The sequence below is a fragment of the Lithobates pipiens genome, unplaced genomic scaffold, assembly GCF_037356315.1.
Source record: "Lithobates pipiens isolate NorthernLeopardFrog02 unplaced genomic scaffold, aLitPip1_a1.2 Scaffold_16, whole genome shotgun sequence".
Lineage (NCBI taxonomy): Eukaryota > Metazoa > Chordata > Amphibia > Anura > Ranidae > Lithobates > Lithobates pipiens.
Window position 1 is genome coordinate 407,010,421 of NW_027507748.1, and position 13,828 is coordinate 407,024,248.

At 43.0% G+C, this 13,828-nt stretch overlaps 1 protein-coding gene across 5 annotated transcripts in view; it reads left to right on the forward strand.

The window, feature by feature from the left end:
* The window catches only part of NF1 (neurofibromin 1), a 436,753-nt gene that overhangs the window by 322,208 nt on the left and 100,717 nt on the right, over positions 1 to 13,828 (forward strand). For all 5 annotated transcript variants that reach the window (XM_077482413.1, XM_077482415.1, XM_077482416.1 and 2 more), the window contains 6 exons: positions 249 to 442; positions 1,664 to 1,804; positions 2,590 to 2,869; positions 3,383 to 3,597; positions 5,326 to 5,387; positions 5,467 to 5,581. In XM_077482413.1, the coding sequence (XP_077338539.1) occupies positions 249 to 442; positions 1,664 to 1,804; positions 2,590 to 2,869; positions 3,383 to 3,597; positions 5,326 to 5,387; positions 5,467 to 5,581 (1,007 nt within the window). The remainder of the gene's footprint in view (positions 1 to 248; positions 443 to 1,663; positions 1,805 to 2,589; positions 2,870 to 3,382; positions 3,598 to 5,325; positions 5,388 to 5,466; positions 5,582 to 13,828) is intronic.

The following is a 13,828-nucleotide window of genomic DNA, read 5'->3' on the forward strand; positions in this document are numbered from 1 at the left end:
ATGTAAAAAAAACAAAAAAAAGTTTAACTTATTTGGCTCTTGAAGCAAACAGTGGTCTTGCTCTTTCAAATAAATTACCTCCTAAAGTTTCCAGTACTGTAATGTGCAATAAGTAAAATTTGCATTAAATAAGTCAAGATTCTAAACCAAACTGGAGTCAGTTTTTTTTCTGTGTTATGCTAACGCTGGGACTTAAATAAATATACCACAGTTATCCATTTGAGCATCTGTGTATGTTTCATTTGTAGGCATTGAGCTGAAGCATCTCTGTCTGGAATACATGACTCCCTGGTTGTTGAATCTTGTTCGGTTCTGTAAGCTCACTGATGATGCGAAGAGGCAGCGTGTCAGTGCTATCTTGGATAAACTGATAACCATGACCATTAATGAAAAACAGATGTATCCTTCCATTCAAGCAAAAATATGGGGCAGTCTGGGACAGGTGAGTAGATTACCATCTCCCTAATACTATAGAAATCGCCTTGTCCTTGTTTAACATATCTTAGCTGCACTGGAAAAATTATTGGTGCCATCAAGTTTGATAGTCTAATTCAGGGGTGTGCAAACTTTCTAAGCAAAGGGCAAGTGGGATTAAACTAAGCCCCATGATTGGTATTAGGTGAAGGAATAGTGCCCCATAATTGATATCAATGAGAGGAATAGTGCCCTATCATTGGTCTCAGTGGGAGGAATGGTGCACCATAGATGGCAGTGCCCTATCATTGGTGTCAGTGGTCCGAATCGTGCACCATAGGTGGCGTCAGTGGGAGAAATAGTGCCCCGTTGGTGGGGTTTGTGGGAGGAATACGCGGTTCAGTATGCATTCCCAACACACTTTGGCTTTGCCGGAATGACTGACTCACTCCAGCGTGCATATGTGGTAGGACGCCTCCCCCCCCCCCCCCCCCCCGCTGGCCAATAAAGAAGCCTAAAAATTGGCATCCAAGGAGATTATGGTGTCTGGCAAGAGATTTTTACCGCTGCATCGCTTGGAGGCGAGTATGTTTGGGAAACTTAAAGTGAAACTCAACTCCCTATCTAGTACATTCTAATATTGCTTTAACATTTTTGCAACTGTTTTCATGTTTACTCCCTGCAAAGGCTGTCAGAGCTTGTTTTCACTGAGAAAATTAGCAGAACATGTAATTTAACTGGAGTACACAACTTTGTACATATGAGTGTATATATGCTTATAGGGTTTGCTCTTTCTGATCTGCTCTCAGCATGTAATCATATTTTATCCTACTGACCTTTTATTTGAGAGAGTAAATCTGAGTGAGCAAATGGTGTGTACATTTTTATCCTTGTAATTTTAGTATGGGGGGGGGGGCGATTTTTTTCTTTTTTTTTCCTCTCAATATATGGCTTGAAATTCTGTTCCTGCATCACACGCAGCTAAGTAATAGCATATTTTGCCACTGTACTTTAGGTAAATGTATACAAATGTATACAATTTTTTTGAAATCCATTAACATTTTGATTAGAATTGCTTTCGACATTCTCATCTTGTTTGATTGGCCATCCTATTAACATATAAATTGCAGATTGAATAAGCTAAAATTGAATGGATAATTTATTGCTGAAATAGAAATGTGTTCGGTTTTCTTTATTGCTGAAATAGAAATGTGTTCTGTTTTCTTTGACCTTTTTATTTTTTTAATAGATCACAGATCTTCTAGATGTTGTACTAGACAGCTTCATCAAAACCAGTGCAACAGGTGGACTGGGATCTATAAAGGCTGAAGTTATGGCTGATACAGCAGTTGCTCTGGCATCTGGCAATGTTAAACTGGTTTCAAGCAAGGTATGCATTTAATACTTAAAGGGGGACTAATCAGGGGAAAAAAACTGCTAGAAAGTAATCCTTTGAGTTGGCATCCAGAGTCTTTTGCCAAGAAACAGATTCTTCTAGCATTTTTTTTATTTAGCTGGATTGAACGTTAGGGAAACTTTGTACTGTAAAATTCTGGAAATGCAGCTGTTGAACGAAGCAACTCCTGTGTGCTTGCACATGAGTGGCTGCAAAATGGCAGACACAGAAGACCCCCGACTCAGAAGTCAGTGGTGATGAGGGTACTTACAAATGTATCCTCATCACTGGCATAGTGCACTCTAGCAGGTACATGTGTACAGCATTAGCCCACCCACCACACAGCAGTTGAGCTCTTTAAACGTATCTTTTAAAAGTTAGGCCGAGTTAAAAATGTGTCGTTTATTCCACCCCTCCCCCTCATCTGAGACCCCATTGGAGAGATTTTCCTTACTTTTAGACTTCTGTAGTCAGCATGTGTTTTTTTGCATGTGTCCCCGTTTGAGTCTGTCCATACCTTCCAACCCTGACAGCAAGTTATTCCACTTATATTTTCACATAGTTAAATTAGTCCACTAATGGACACTGGGAAGAGTCTGGCACTAATCGTTGGTGGAGGAATTATAATACATATGTATTTTTTGGACTATACAGGAATTTTTATTTGCACTTTTATACATTTATTACATTTTAGGATTCCAGCTGATTTTATTCCTAACATGCACAAAAAAGTACCAAGCATTATCTTCTGAGCTTCGCTTCATATACTTTCTTTTCAGGTGATTGGGAGGATGTGCAAGATAATAGACAAGACCTGTCTTTCTCCTACCCCAACACTGGAACAGCACCTCATGTGGGACGATATTGCCATACTTGCCCGATACATGCTCATGCTATCCTTCAACAACTCCTTGGATGTGGCTGCCCATCTACCCTACCTCTTCCATGTTGTCACATTATTGGTGGCAACAGGTCCTCTTTCTCTTCGAGCTTCCACCCATGGACTTGTGATCAATATCATTCACTCGTTGTGCACCTGCTCACAGCTGAATTTCAGTGGTGAGTACTTTTTGCAGAGTTGACATTGAGTAATCAAATGTGTTGGCCTTTTTGGAGATATGACTTGAAGTATACTGTAAAGTAACATTTACAAAATGCATCCCACCCTCAACAAAGATGGGTATAAAATGCACATGTCTGGCTGATGTTTTTGTGCAGCTTGATAAATGGCAGAGTGTTTACTGACCCCATAGCTCAAACATATTCTAATGTCTGTATACCAAAGTATTGGCATCACATACCTTTCTAGGGGCATTAGCCATTACGCTAAAGGCCGCAGAAAATGCAAGATCCAGGGTCTGTAAACACTGTCTTGCCCTAGGCAAGTTTGGCAGTTATGCATTTGAGGTATGTTTTATATCTTCTGAAGCTAAGGGTGGCGTTGGGGGTATGGGTGGGGCTTTGTATTAAGTACACTTCCCTCTTATTAGAAGGCACTGAGTTGTAATAAACGTTATCAGTTTTTGTTGTTTATGAAAGTTTTTATGTATTTTTTGGTCTGTTTGCCCACAGAGGAGACCAAGCAAGTGTTGCGGCTCAGTCTGACAGAGTTTTCCCTGCCCAAGTTCTACCTGCTGTTTGGGATCAGTAAAGTGAAGTCTGCTGCAGTTATCGCTTTCCGATCCAGTTATCGTGATCGCTCATTTTCACCCGGTTCCTATGAGAGGGAGACATTTGCTCTGACTTCATTGGAAACTGTTACAGAAGCACTGTTAGAAATTATGGAGGTATCATTTGGGAATCTTTCCATTATTTTTAATGACGTTTGTTAAAATTGTTCCATGTAAACAGGAATTTATTTTAAACAATCTTTGCTTTTCATTCACAATGCATAAGTCTATTCATAGATGTTTCAACATTTGCATACACATTTTAGCAGAACATTGTCCCAGGTTGCCTTTGAGACCCTTTTTGACCCTCACAAACCGTATTGGGCAATGGTAGATTGCATGACACGCACAGAATACTGGGTATGTTGGTGGGCTTAACAACACATCCTCATATGATGAATTGTTCCTGAACAACCAGATTGTTATATTTACTGTATTTTTTTGGCGTATAACACGCACCCCAAGTTTAGGAGGGAATTTTAAGGAAAAAACTTTTGGGAGGGAAGTTTAAGGAAAAATAACTTACATTTAAATGCCCATCAATGCAGCCTTATCAGTGTCCATCTGAAGCCTGGTCAGTGTCATTTGCAGCCTTGTCCTGCAGCCTGTCCATCAGTGCAGCCTTGCCTCAGTGTCCATCGCAGCCTTAGATGAATTTAAAATTGCCGCCACGAGACTTGCCGGGGCGGAGCGAACGCTGCCGAGATCGCAGGGACTAGACGGAGGCGAGATGCACATAGTCGAGTGTGCTCGGCTCTACTCAAAGTCACGCCCAGTCCCGCCCTGTGATGGACATAACACAGGTCCAATGGTGTGAATGGGTGTGACTAAGCGGAGCCAAGAAGAGCCGAGTAAAAATATTTTTACGAGAAAAAAATGAAAACAAATGATATAAATAAATGCCACGCTATAACCTGGACTAGATCAGTGTTTAGCGGTGAACAGTTAATTTATTCCTAAAATAGATTAGTGCCAAAACAGTTCATTAAAGCATGCCAAAGATATCTGTACAGTTAATTACCAGGTGAGGGTGACTGTCAGAAAATCATCCAGCAAGTGTTGATAGGCGATTCACAAGTGGCAATTACTCCTTCACCACACCTCCTGTGCAGTTCCCTATGGCTATTGCACTTACCAGACTGCTGGTTTGAGCGCTTATCATATAACCAGGTGCGCCTCCTCACTTAACAGAGGGTCCCAAATATATCTTGAACATGCAATCAGGAAGATGAAAAACTACATAGCGTAATCCCATCCAAATGATATTTTATTAAAGATTCTCCAAAAGCAACACTCACAAACATCACATCTGTTTAAAGCATATCGTAAGAATCACCGGACGCGCGATCGAATCTAACCTTGCACCGCTCCTGTGGTGTTCCCGGGAAGGATAGGGTGACACATGTCCATCAGTAGTCCGTCTGATCCTCTTCTGGGGTCCCCCACCGATGCTTCTAGCTTCTCCTGCCTTCAGAGTGCCCCAATAGCAAGCCACAAGGTTAAAAAACTGCATTTAGAACCTCTCACTTCCTGCCCAGGACTACATGCCCCATGAGGCATTGCTCCTCACACGTTCTCAGGCACTTACTGACGTATGGACAGTGTACTGAGCTCTGTGTGCTTAACTGTATTTCCCGATATGTAAACAAATAATGCATTCTGTATGCAGGCCAACTAATTGGCTCATAATTAATTAGTTGGTCAAAATAGTTGACAACTATTTTCATAATCGATTAGTTGTTTCGACCTTACTAAACATAGATGTCGAATAGAGATTCTTACTTTGAAAATGTCTCCATAGCTCATATTTACTGTGATGTAATAACTTGCTGCATTTTGTTTTAGGCTTGCATGAGAGATATCCCAACTTGCAAGTGGTTGGACCAGTGGACGGAACTTGCTCAAAAGTATGTTTTCACAACAAAATTAATTGGTCTTTCCTTTTAACATTTGCATATTACTAAAATCCATTTTCTGTCTACTCAGGTTTGCATTCCAGTACAATCCTTCACTACAGCCACGAGCACTTGTTGTGTTTGGCTGTATAAGCAAGCGTGTGTCTCATGGACAAATTAAACAGATTATCCGAATTTTAAGCAAGGTATTATATCATACTAGAGCATTTTCTTCTTCTTCATCTTCATTTTTAGAGCATATTAGAGCATATTAGAGCATTTTCTTCATATTTATATAGGTTAATTCTAGTTGCAGTTCTCATTTAAAGTGAACCTGTGCCTTAGAGTATGTATTTATATATTCATAACTAGTAAGAAATTCAAGCCCTTACTGACGTGTAACTGCAGTACAGTTTACCCTTAGGCTAGGTTCACATCTGTGTGGATATAGTGCCACTGCAGGACCCTCACAAATACTGGCAGCTGCAACCACCCATACAGAGAAATGCGGGTGCCATTCATCCTAATGGCACACCCTCTGCACTGAATCACAATTGTGCTGGGAAACTCGGTTCCCACGTGGGCTGTGATTTTGTTTCCTGCATTTGCGCTGCATGGCAACCTGTTCAAATGAACGGCCTCTCATGCCCGTGTAAACCGTGGCCCGCACAAGTGTGAACCTAGCCTTAAAAGTTAATGGCAGAAGCACTGAATTATTTCCAGTCTTTCAGGCAGCTCTACTCGCCCTGCATGCCTGTGAAGCTCCATGTCAAAATCAGCTGTATGTACACTCTCCCTTTCGTTTTTTTTTTTTTTTTCCTTTTTGATCCCTCCTTTTCCCATTGGCTGATTTTTTATTTATTTATTTTTTTCTTCTGTTGGCTGGCTGACCTCAGTCAACAGGATAAAGGAAAGTTCCAGCCAGTTTCGAGAGGAGGGAGAGCAGATTGTGTAAGACCAGGCTTAACTTTCAAAAGCTTGATTTTTTTTATTTATTTTTCCCCCTGGTTCGGTTCACACCAGAACTCTCAAACATCGCTAAAGTTCAGACCCGAACCCATTGAAGTCTATGGGACCCAAATTTGTAAAATAAAGTCCCGATTTTGAAGGCTTATATGCAATTTATTGGCCATAAAAGGGGTATGGGGGTCATGTATCAATACAAAATTTATTTTAACTGCTTCCCGACCAGCGCACGACTATGTACATTGGCAGAATGGCACAGACAGGCAAATTGGCGTACAGGTACGTCCATTTAAAATTGTCGCCGTGCCATTTAAAATTGCTTCCCATGAGTCCGACCGCGGGTCCCGCGGACTCGTTCGCCGTGGGGATACCCGGGGAGGTGCCGATGTAAACACGCCCCTAGGACACACTTAACCCCTATACTGCCACCTCCTGGTTAACCCCTTCACTGCCAGTGTCATTTACACAGGAATAGGTACATTTGTATAGAACTGATTGCTGTATAAATGACAATGGTGTCAAAAATGTCCGATGTGTCCGCCATAATGTCGCAGTCACAATAAAAATCGCTGATCGCCGCCATTACTAGTGTAAAAAAAAAAAATTATTAATAAAAATGCCATAAAACTATCCCCCATTTTGTAAACGATATAACTTTTGTGCCAACCAATCAATCTTATTGTGTTGTGGTTTTCTTTTTTTTTTTTTTTTTTTTTTTTTTACCAAAAATATGTAGAAGACTACGTATCAGCCTAAACTGGGGAAAAAAGTTTTTTTTATATATATTTTTGGGGATATTTATTATAGTAAAAAAAATTTTTCCCAAAATTGTTGCTCTTTTTTTGTTTATAGCGCAAAAAATAAATACCGCAGAGGTGATCCAATACCACCAAAAGAACACTATTTGTGTGGAAAAAAGGGACGTCAGTTTTGTTTGAGAGCAATGCCGCACGACCGCGCAATTGTCAGTTGGTGTCACAGTGCGAATCGCAAAAAGTGCTCTGGTCTTAAGCCAGCACAATGGTCCGGGGCTTAAGTGGTTAAAAAAAAAGTTGTTACAGGGTCAGAGATTTTAATGCTTCAAGTGGAACAATAAAAATTAAAAGTTCCTTTAAATATAGTGCCTGAGGACGCCCCTTAGTCTGCCTGTATAGTGGTGTATCTGTACCATGTATAGAACCTGCTGCAGCAAAACTGACATAAAGAAAAAAAAAATGTTGTTCAAATTCCGGCAATACAATCTCATTGCTGGCAATACAAAAAACAGTCCCCTCCCCCCCAATCCATCTATACCAGATCCTTATTCCAGTACCCAGCCTGGCAAGCGAGCCCCCTCCCCCTGAACCCTACCAGACACTGTTCCCTCAAAATGAGAAGAGGGCTCTGCTTTTTTCTGTTGCTGGCAATTGTTTTTGTTTTTTCACTAAGCTGTCAGAGGAAGCCCATTAAATTCTGAGGACTCATCCGTTAAGGATGCAGCGGCTGGCTTCCTGGTCCCGCTCCTTAACCAGCTATTCACTGTGCCCTGATTGGGCAGAGCTTTTCCCAATCAGGGCTTTGAATGCACTGTGCAGCATGAGGTGCTCAGTGGGTGTTCATCCTGCCATGCATTCCACAAATTTGGGTGTTCACGAATAGGCACTGTTTGGGCCAAACTTTTTCTTGGCCCAAACTGTCTGTTTCTCTCCTCTTCTCTTTATAAGAAGACTTAGAACTAACTTCGCCAATTTTTTGCTGCTCCAGAGGAATGCAGTTCTACATAGCTTAGGTTGAGCACCTACAGGCCTTAATATTGGTTGGTTAAACAGGAACCAGATGACATTCAGTCAGTGTGTACAGATGTCTTTCTGACAGAAGCTGGTGACCAGTTTTTGTCTAAGGGACATGCTGGAAAACCTTCATCTGATCAACCATTGGCTGCCATTGCTGATCAGTATGTTCTTGTTTGGGGGCAATCCTGACAGAGCACAAAAGCACAGCAGGGGAGATGGCTGCACTATCATTGTGTGTGTTAGTACAGTGATCTCCTCTGTGTTTTTGGTTTGGTTGTGTTGGACGAAAAAAAAAAAAATTCTGTGTACCCTGCAAAAAAAAAGCTTCTACTGTGTTATCCCGCTTAAAGAGGAAGTAAACCCTGATGGGTTTACTTCCTCTTTGATTCCCTGCAAAGGTAAAGCATAATGGACTACTATGCGACACAGGAGCCAGCAAAGTCACTACTGTCCCCTGTAGTTTGGAGCCTCCATCTTCTTGGTGGATCTCGCTGCTCCAGCGCTGTCATTCGTCGGAGCCACGATGACATCACTCCCGTGCATGCGCACGGGAGCCGCCACTCGCGGCATATCGCCGTTAATTGCGGCGTGCTCAGTTCGCCTGCGCGCCGCTGTCTACGGCGCATGCACCGTAGACAGCGGTGCCTGTCTTTCAGCATATATCTCCTAAACCGTGTAGGTTTAGGAGATATTTCTTGGACCTACAGGTAAGCTTTAATCTAGGCTTACCTGTAGGTCAAAGTGGTTTGTAAGGGTTTACAACCACTTTAAGCCTTTATAGAAGGACTCTCTAATTGTGTGTAATCTGAAATCCTAGTACTGAAGTTTGTATAAACACTAGGCGAGTCATCTAAAGCTCTAATCTCACACTTGTCACCTGCTGACTGGGGTCAGTGGATTGTGGGTGCAATGTCAGACTCCTGCAGACATTCCAGCTTTCTGCCCATACCCGTCTGGGCTTTCTGTTAGAAAGCTAGAGAAAGTGTCAGTGAAGTAAAAGGGTGCTGATTTTAATATGTGACAGTGGCCATAATGTAGAGGATCCCCCCGTCTGACTTTACAGCGAGGGGAAATCGGGGATGGGGGTAGAGGCGCTGGCTCATGTTTTATATTGCACCCTTAATATGGGCGTAACATGCTCCAAAAGCAAACTTTATTGACTGATTGTAATCCTGTCTTATGATGTATTTTAAAATTTGTCCCGGAGTCCTAGCCTAAATAACTTAAAGGGGTGTTCCAGCCTTAAAGATTTTTTTTTTTTAAGTCAGCAGCTGCAAACACTGTAGCTGCTGACTTTATTAAGGACACTTGCCTGTCCAGGGCGCCCGCGATGTCGGACCCCCGAGGCCGATACCTCCCTCGTATTGTGTCCCGGCACCGCCATCCTCAATAAGGATATTTTTATTTTTAGAGTGGCCCTCCACTTTAAGTGGCATGTCATGTGTAAATGAGAAGCCCCATCTGTTAAGAGCATGCATCGGTAGATTTAGAGTTAAGAGATAACCAAAAACATTATGCAAGTCCGCATTCACACCTCTGTGGTTTGTCGCTCGCCAATGTACGTCGACAGGAATCTCATTGTCTCTTGGGGCCCATCCACACCTATGCAACAATCTTCCATGCAACCAGGAAACAGTTTTCTTTTGGCAAGACATTGGGCATTTTTGGACCCACAGTCCTTTAGTTAATGGAAAAAAAACATATGAAAGCGCATGAAAAATGCATGAAAACGGACAAAAATTCTTATGTGAAGTGAAAACTTTTTGTGAAAATTTATTTTTTCTTGTTCATACATCACGGGACACAGAGGTCTATTTTACATCATGGGTTAGATAGCCACCTTCAGATGTTGGACACTGGCAACCCTAATTGTAAGGAGAGTTCCTCCCCTATATAACCCCTCCCATATGGAGAGTACCTCAGTTTTTTTCACCAGTGTCTAAGGTTTTTGGTCATGATGCAAGATGTGCTTAGAAGAAAGCTCTGTTTGAAGGTTCCTGCAGGGTTCTAGGAGCTACACAACTGGATCCATACCTCAGGCCAATTTATATTACATAAGATGGATGGTACCCGGGCCTTGTAGAAGAAGAAACTAGGTTTGCCTTTAATGTCTCTCTCTGAAGACTGGGCTCTGGGATCCAGTACTTTTGAGCATATATATTAAAAATGTGCAAAGTTTTTCTGGCAAGTCTTCTACAAGTCCAGGTAAGAGGCTCCTGTATGTAGGAACCCAGAACCCTAAAGGTTGGCACGCTACTACCTGCCGTGATGGGTGAAGTTTGGGTCTGGCTGTCCTCAGCAGTATCTTGCGGCAGGGATAAGGTAACTGAAGCAATCCTAGGAAAATACCTTAAGGATTAGCTTCTTTGAGTTGTTTCATGTCTTACCTGTTTTCTGCCACTAGAGAGAGTTAAAGGCATACCTTGTGTTACTTATATGCTTCCAGGAAATACAGCTCAGTGAAGCCGCCACTGTGTCAGTCACTCACCTCCTCCACTGCAGGCTCTGCCACTTGATAAGGGGATCCCACGCAGTCTTGGGGTCCCAAAGTCTTCTCTTTACCCTCGCGTTATTGTCCCTACGCAGGCGTGCAAGGGGCGCGCTTTTACTGTGGGGAAGGAGGGAGGGCGTGCTTGCGAGCGCCACACGCGTGCGCCGATTCACTGCGTAGGCGCAAGGCACTTGTTTTAAAGAGCCCAGGTCGCCAGGCACCTGTAAGCGGCAGGACACAGAGCTGGGCCACATAAGCATCTTGTGGTTCGAATACAGGCACACCTAGACACCTACTCGGCATCAGGTTGTGCAGTCTAAGAAAACATTACTATTGTAAGCTAGGCACAACAGTGTATGTCATTGATTTTAGTACCTCTTGCTTTGTTAGCTTAGGACTATATCTCCCTGAAAAAGTGTTTCAGGGGCAGGTAAAAAGAGCACCAAGAAGTCATCGTTGGGGTCGGGGGGCTCTAGACGTGCCTGCAGGGTAACATCCCCCCCGCGAGACTGGAGACAGCCATGCAAGGTGAGCCATTGCCACTGTCAGGCATTGCGGCCTCTCCCAATATTGCAGCCCCTGCATATGTCACTGAAGATGCTATGGAGGCAGCATTGGGTCATTTAGAACAAATGATTACTGCTTTTATCACAGAATCCTTAGCAGAAAACTGGTAGGTCTCCTTCCCCTGCTCTGGGTTCCCTATCAGATGATCAGCAGTCTGATGATACAACATTGTCGGGGGACAAGGATCATGAGCAGTCGGACAAATCAAGGGTTGAGAAGCTCTTCTATCTCGCAGACTCTCAGGCTACAGGTACAATACTATACAGAGGTGGTGCGTACCACATACAATTTGCCCAGTGCTGAACCAGCAGTGTCCTCTGTTTCGTCCCTGGGATCTCGGAATTCTCCACAGGCTGCTTTTTTCCTTTACCATCTATCGATTAATGGAAAAAACTATTGTATAATGGTTGGGCTCACCCGGATAAATCATTTTCTCCTCCTAGGAATTTCTCCCTGCTCTGCCCTATGGAGGAAAAATTCACCAAGAAATGGAGTGTGCCAGCAATAGATGCGGCTATTTCTTCTGTGAACAAAAGCCTAACTTGTCCTGTGGACAATGTTCAGGTGTTTAAAGATCCAACTGACAAAAAGGTGGAATCATTACTTAATTCCTCTTTTGCAATGGCTAATGCTGTGGTCCAACCTGCGGTTGTAGTAGTTGGTATGTGCCAATATTTGAAAGAGCAGGTGAAGCAGGTAGTTAATTTTCTTACTGTTGAACAAGTTCAAGACTATGCAGCTCTTCCGAGGGCCTTATGTTTTTCAATAGATGCGATTATGGATTCTATCCAACAAGCATCCCACCTTACACTCCTGCTGGTACACGTGTAGGTCCCTTTGGCTTAAACATTGGGCAGTTGAATCCTCCTGCATAAGATATTTAGCTGGGTTAATGTTTCATGGGGAATGCTTGTTTGGGGATTATCTGGATAAATATATCCAGAAGATTTCCAGTGGCAAGACCACCTTATTGCCGGTTAAAAAGAAAAATAAACATCCTTTTTAAACATTCTCTTTCCCCGCCTCTGGGCAGTGGCGATGGCCTTCCCAGTCCAGTACAAGTGGAAAGGTCCAAGACCAAATCCATGGGCAGAAGAATTGGGGTCAAAGGTCTGCTAAGCAGAATCCCAAAGCTGCCTTGTGAAGGACGCCCCGCTCAGCCGAGTGGGGGGAAGGCTTCAGGGCTTTTTTCGGGTGTTTGGCAAGAAAGACATTCAAGACAACTGGGTATCCTCCACGGTATCTATAATTTCGGGTATTTCCACCATCCCATCTCCTTTTGTCGGGTGTTCCCAAGCACCCAGAAAAAAAGAAGATCCTTGTTTTCTGGCTTTTGGATCGCCTGTTGTCTCAAGGGGTGATCATAGAGCTAGCTCCAGAGGAGTAAGGCTCTCTGTTTTATTCAAACCTCTTTACAGTCCCGAAACCAAACGGAGATGTCAGAACCATTCTGGATCTAAAGGACCTAAATCAGTTCTTAAACGTTTGCACGCTCCACATGGAGTCTGTCCGCTCGGTGGTCTCCACCCTTCAGAGGGGAGAATTCCTGGCATCAATAGATATCAAAGATGCATACCTACATGTGCCAATTTTTCCCGCCCACTCCCAAACAAAATTGGCGTCTTTTTTTTTCCCCACAAATGGAGCGTTCTTTTGAGGGTATTTGATCACCCCTGCAGTTTTTATTTTTTGCACTATAAACAAAAAAATAGCGATAATTTTGAAAAAATAAGTTTTCCTCACTTTAGGCCAATACTTATTCTTTTACATATTTTTGGTAAAAAAAAATCGCTATAAGCATTTGATCAAAATGGGGCTAGTTTTTATGGCATTTTTATTACTTTTTAATTTTTTTACTAGTAATGGCGGCGATCGGCGATTACTTTGCTCAGCCGTGCCGTTCTGCCGACTGAGTGCCCAGAGGGAGGTGAATCCTGTTCTCGCTTTGGCAGAGAAACATGTTCCTTGTCTGTCAGCAGCCTTGTCTCTGTCAGCAGGGTGGAAAATTGGAAAGCAGACTTTTTAAACCTCCAGCAGCTGGACCCAGGAGAATGGTTATTACACCCCACCATATCTCAAGCAATATTCCAGAGATGGGGTACTCTGGATGTAGACCTACTAGCCTCCAGGTTCAACAACACACTGGTCGTCTGTATCAAGAATAAATGACCCGCTAGCACAAGGTTCAGATGTACTGATGGTTCCGGGGGATCAGTTTTCTCTGATCTATGCATTCCGTCCAGTTCCGCTTCTTGCTCAGTTACTTTGCAGGGTCAGGTCAGAAGGGAAACCAGTAATCCTAGTAGCTCTGGCATGGCCCAGGAGGATCTGGTAGGCAGAGATCGTGAGGATGGTAGTTGGAAGGCCATGGGTGCTCCCACTGCGACCAGACCTGCTCTCGCAAGGACCGATATTCCATTCATCCTTACAAAGACTGAATTTGAAGGTTTGGCTGTTGAGACCTACAGCCTAAAAAAAGTGGGCTCTCTGCTGCAGTCCTAACCACTCTGGTTAATGCCAAGAAGCCAGCCTCCAGGCTCATTTATTATAGAATCTGGAAGGCATATGTCTCCTGGTGTGAGTCCAAAGGATGGCATCCTAGAAGGTATGCTATTGATAGAATTATTGCTTTTCTTCAGTTAAGAGTAGAGATGAAG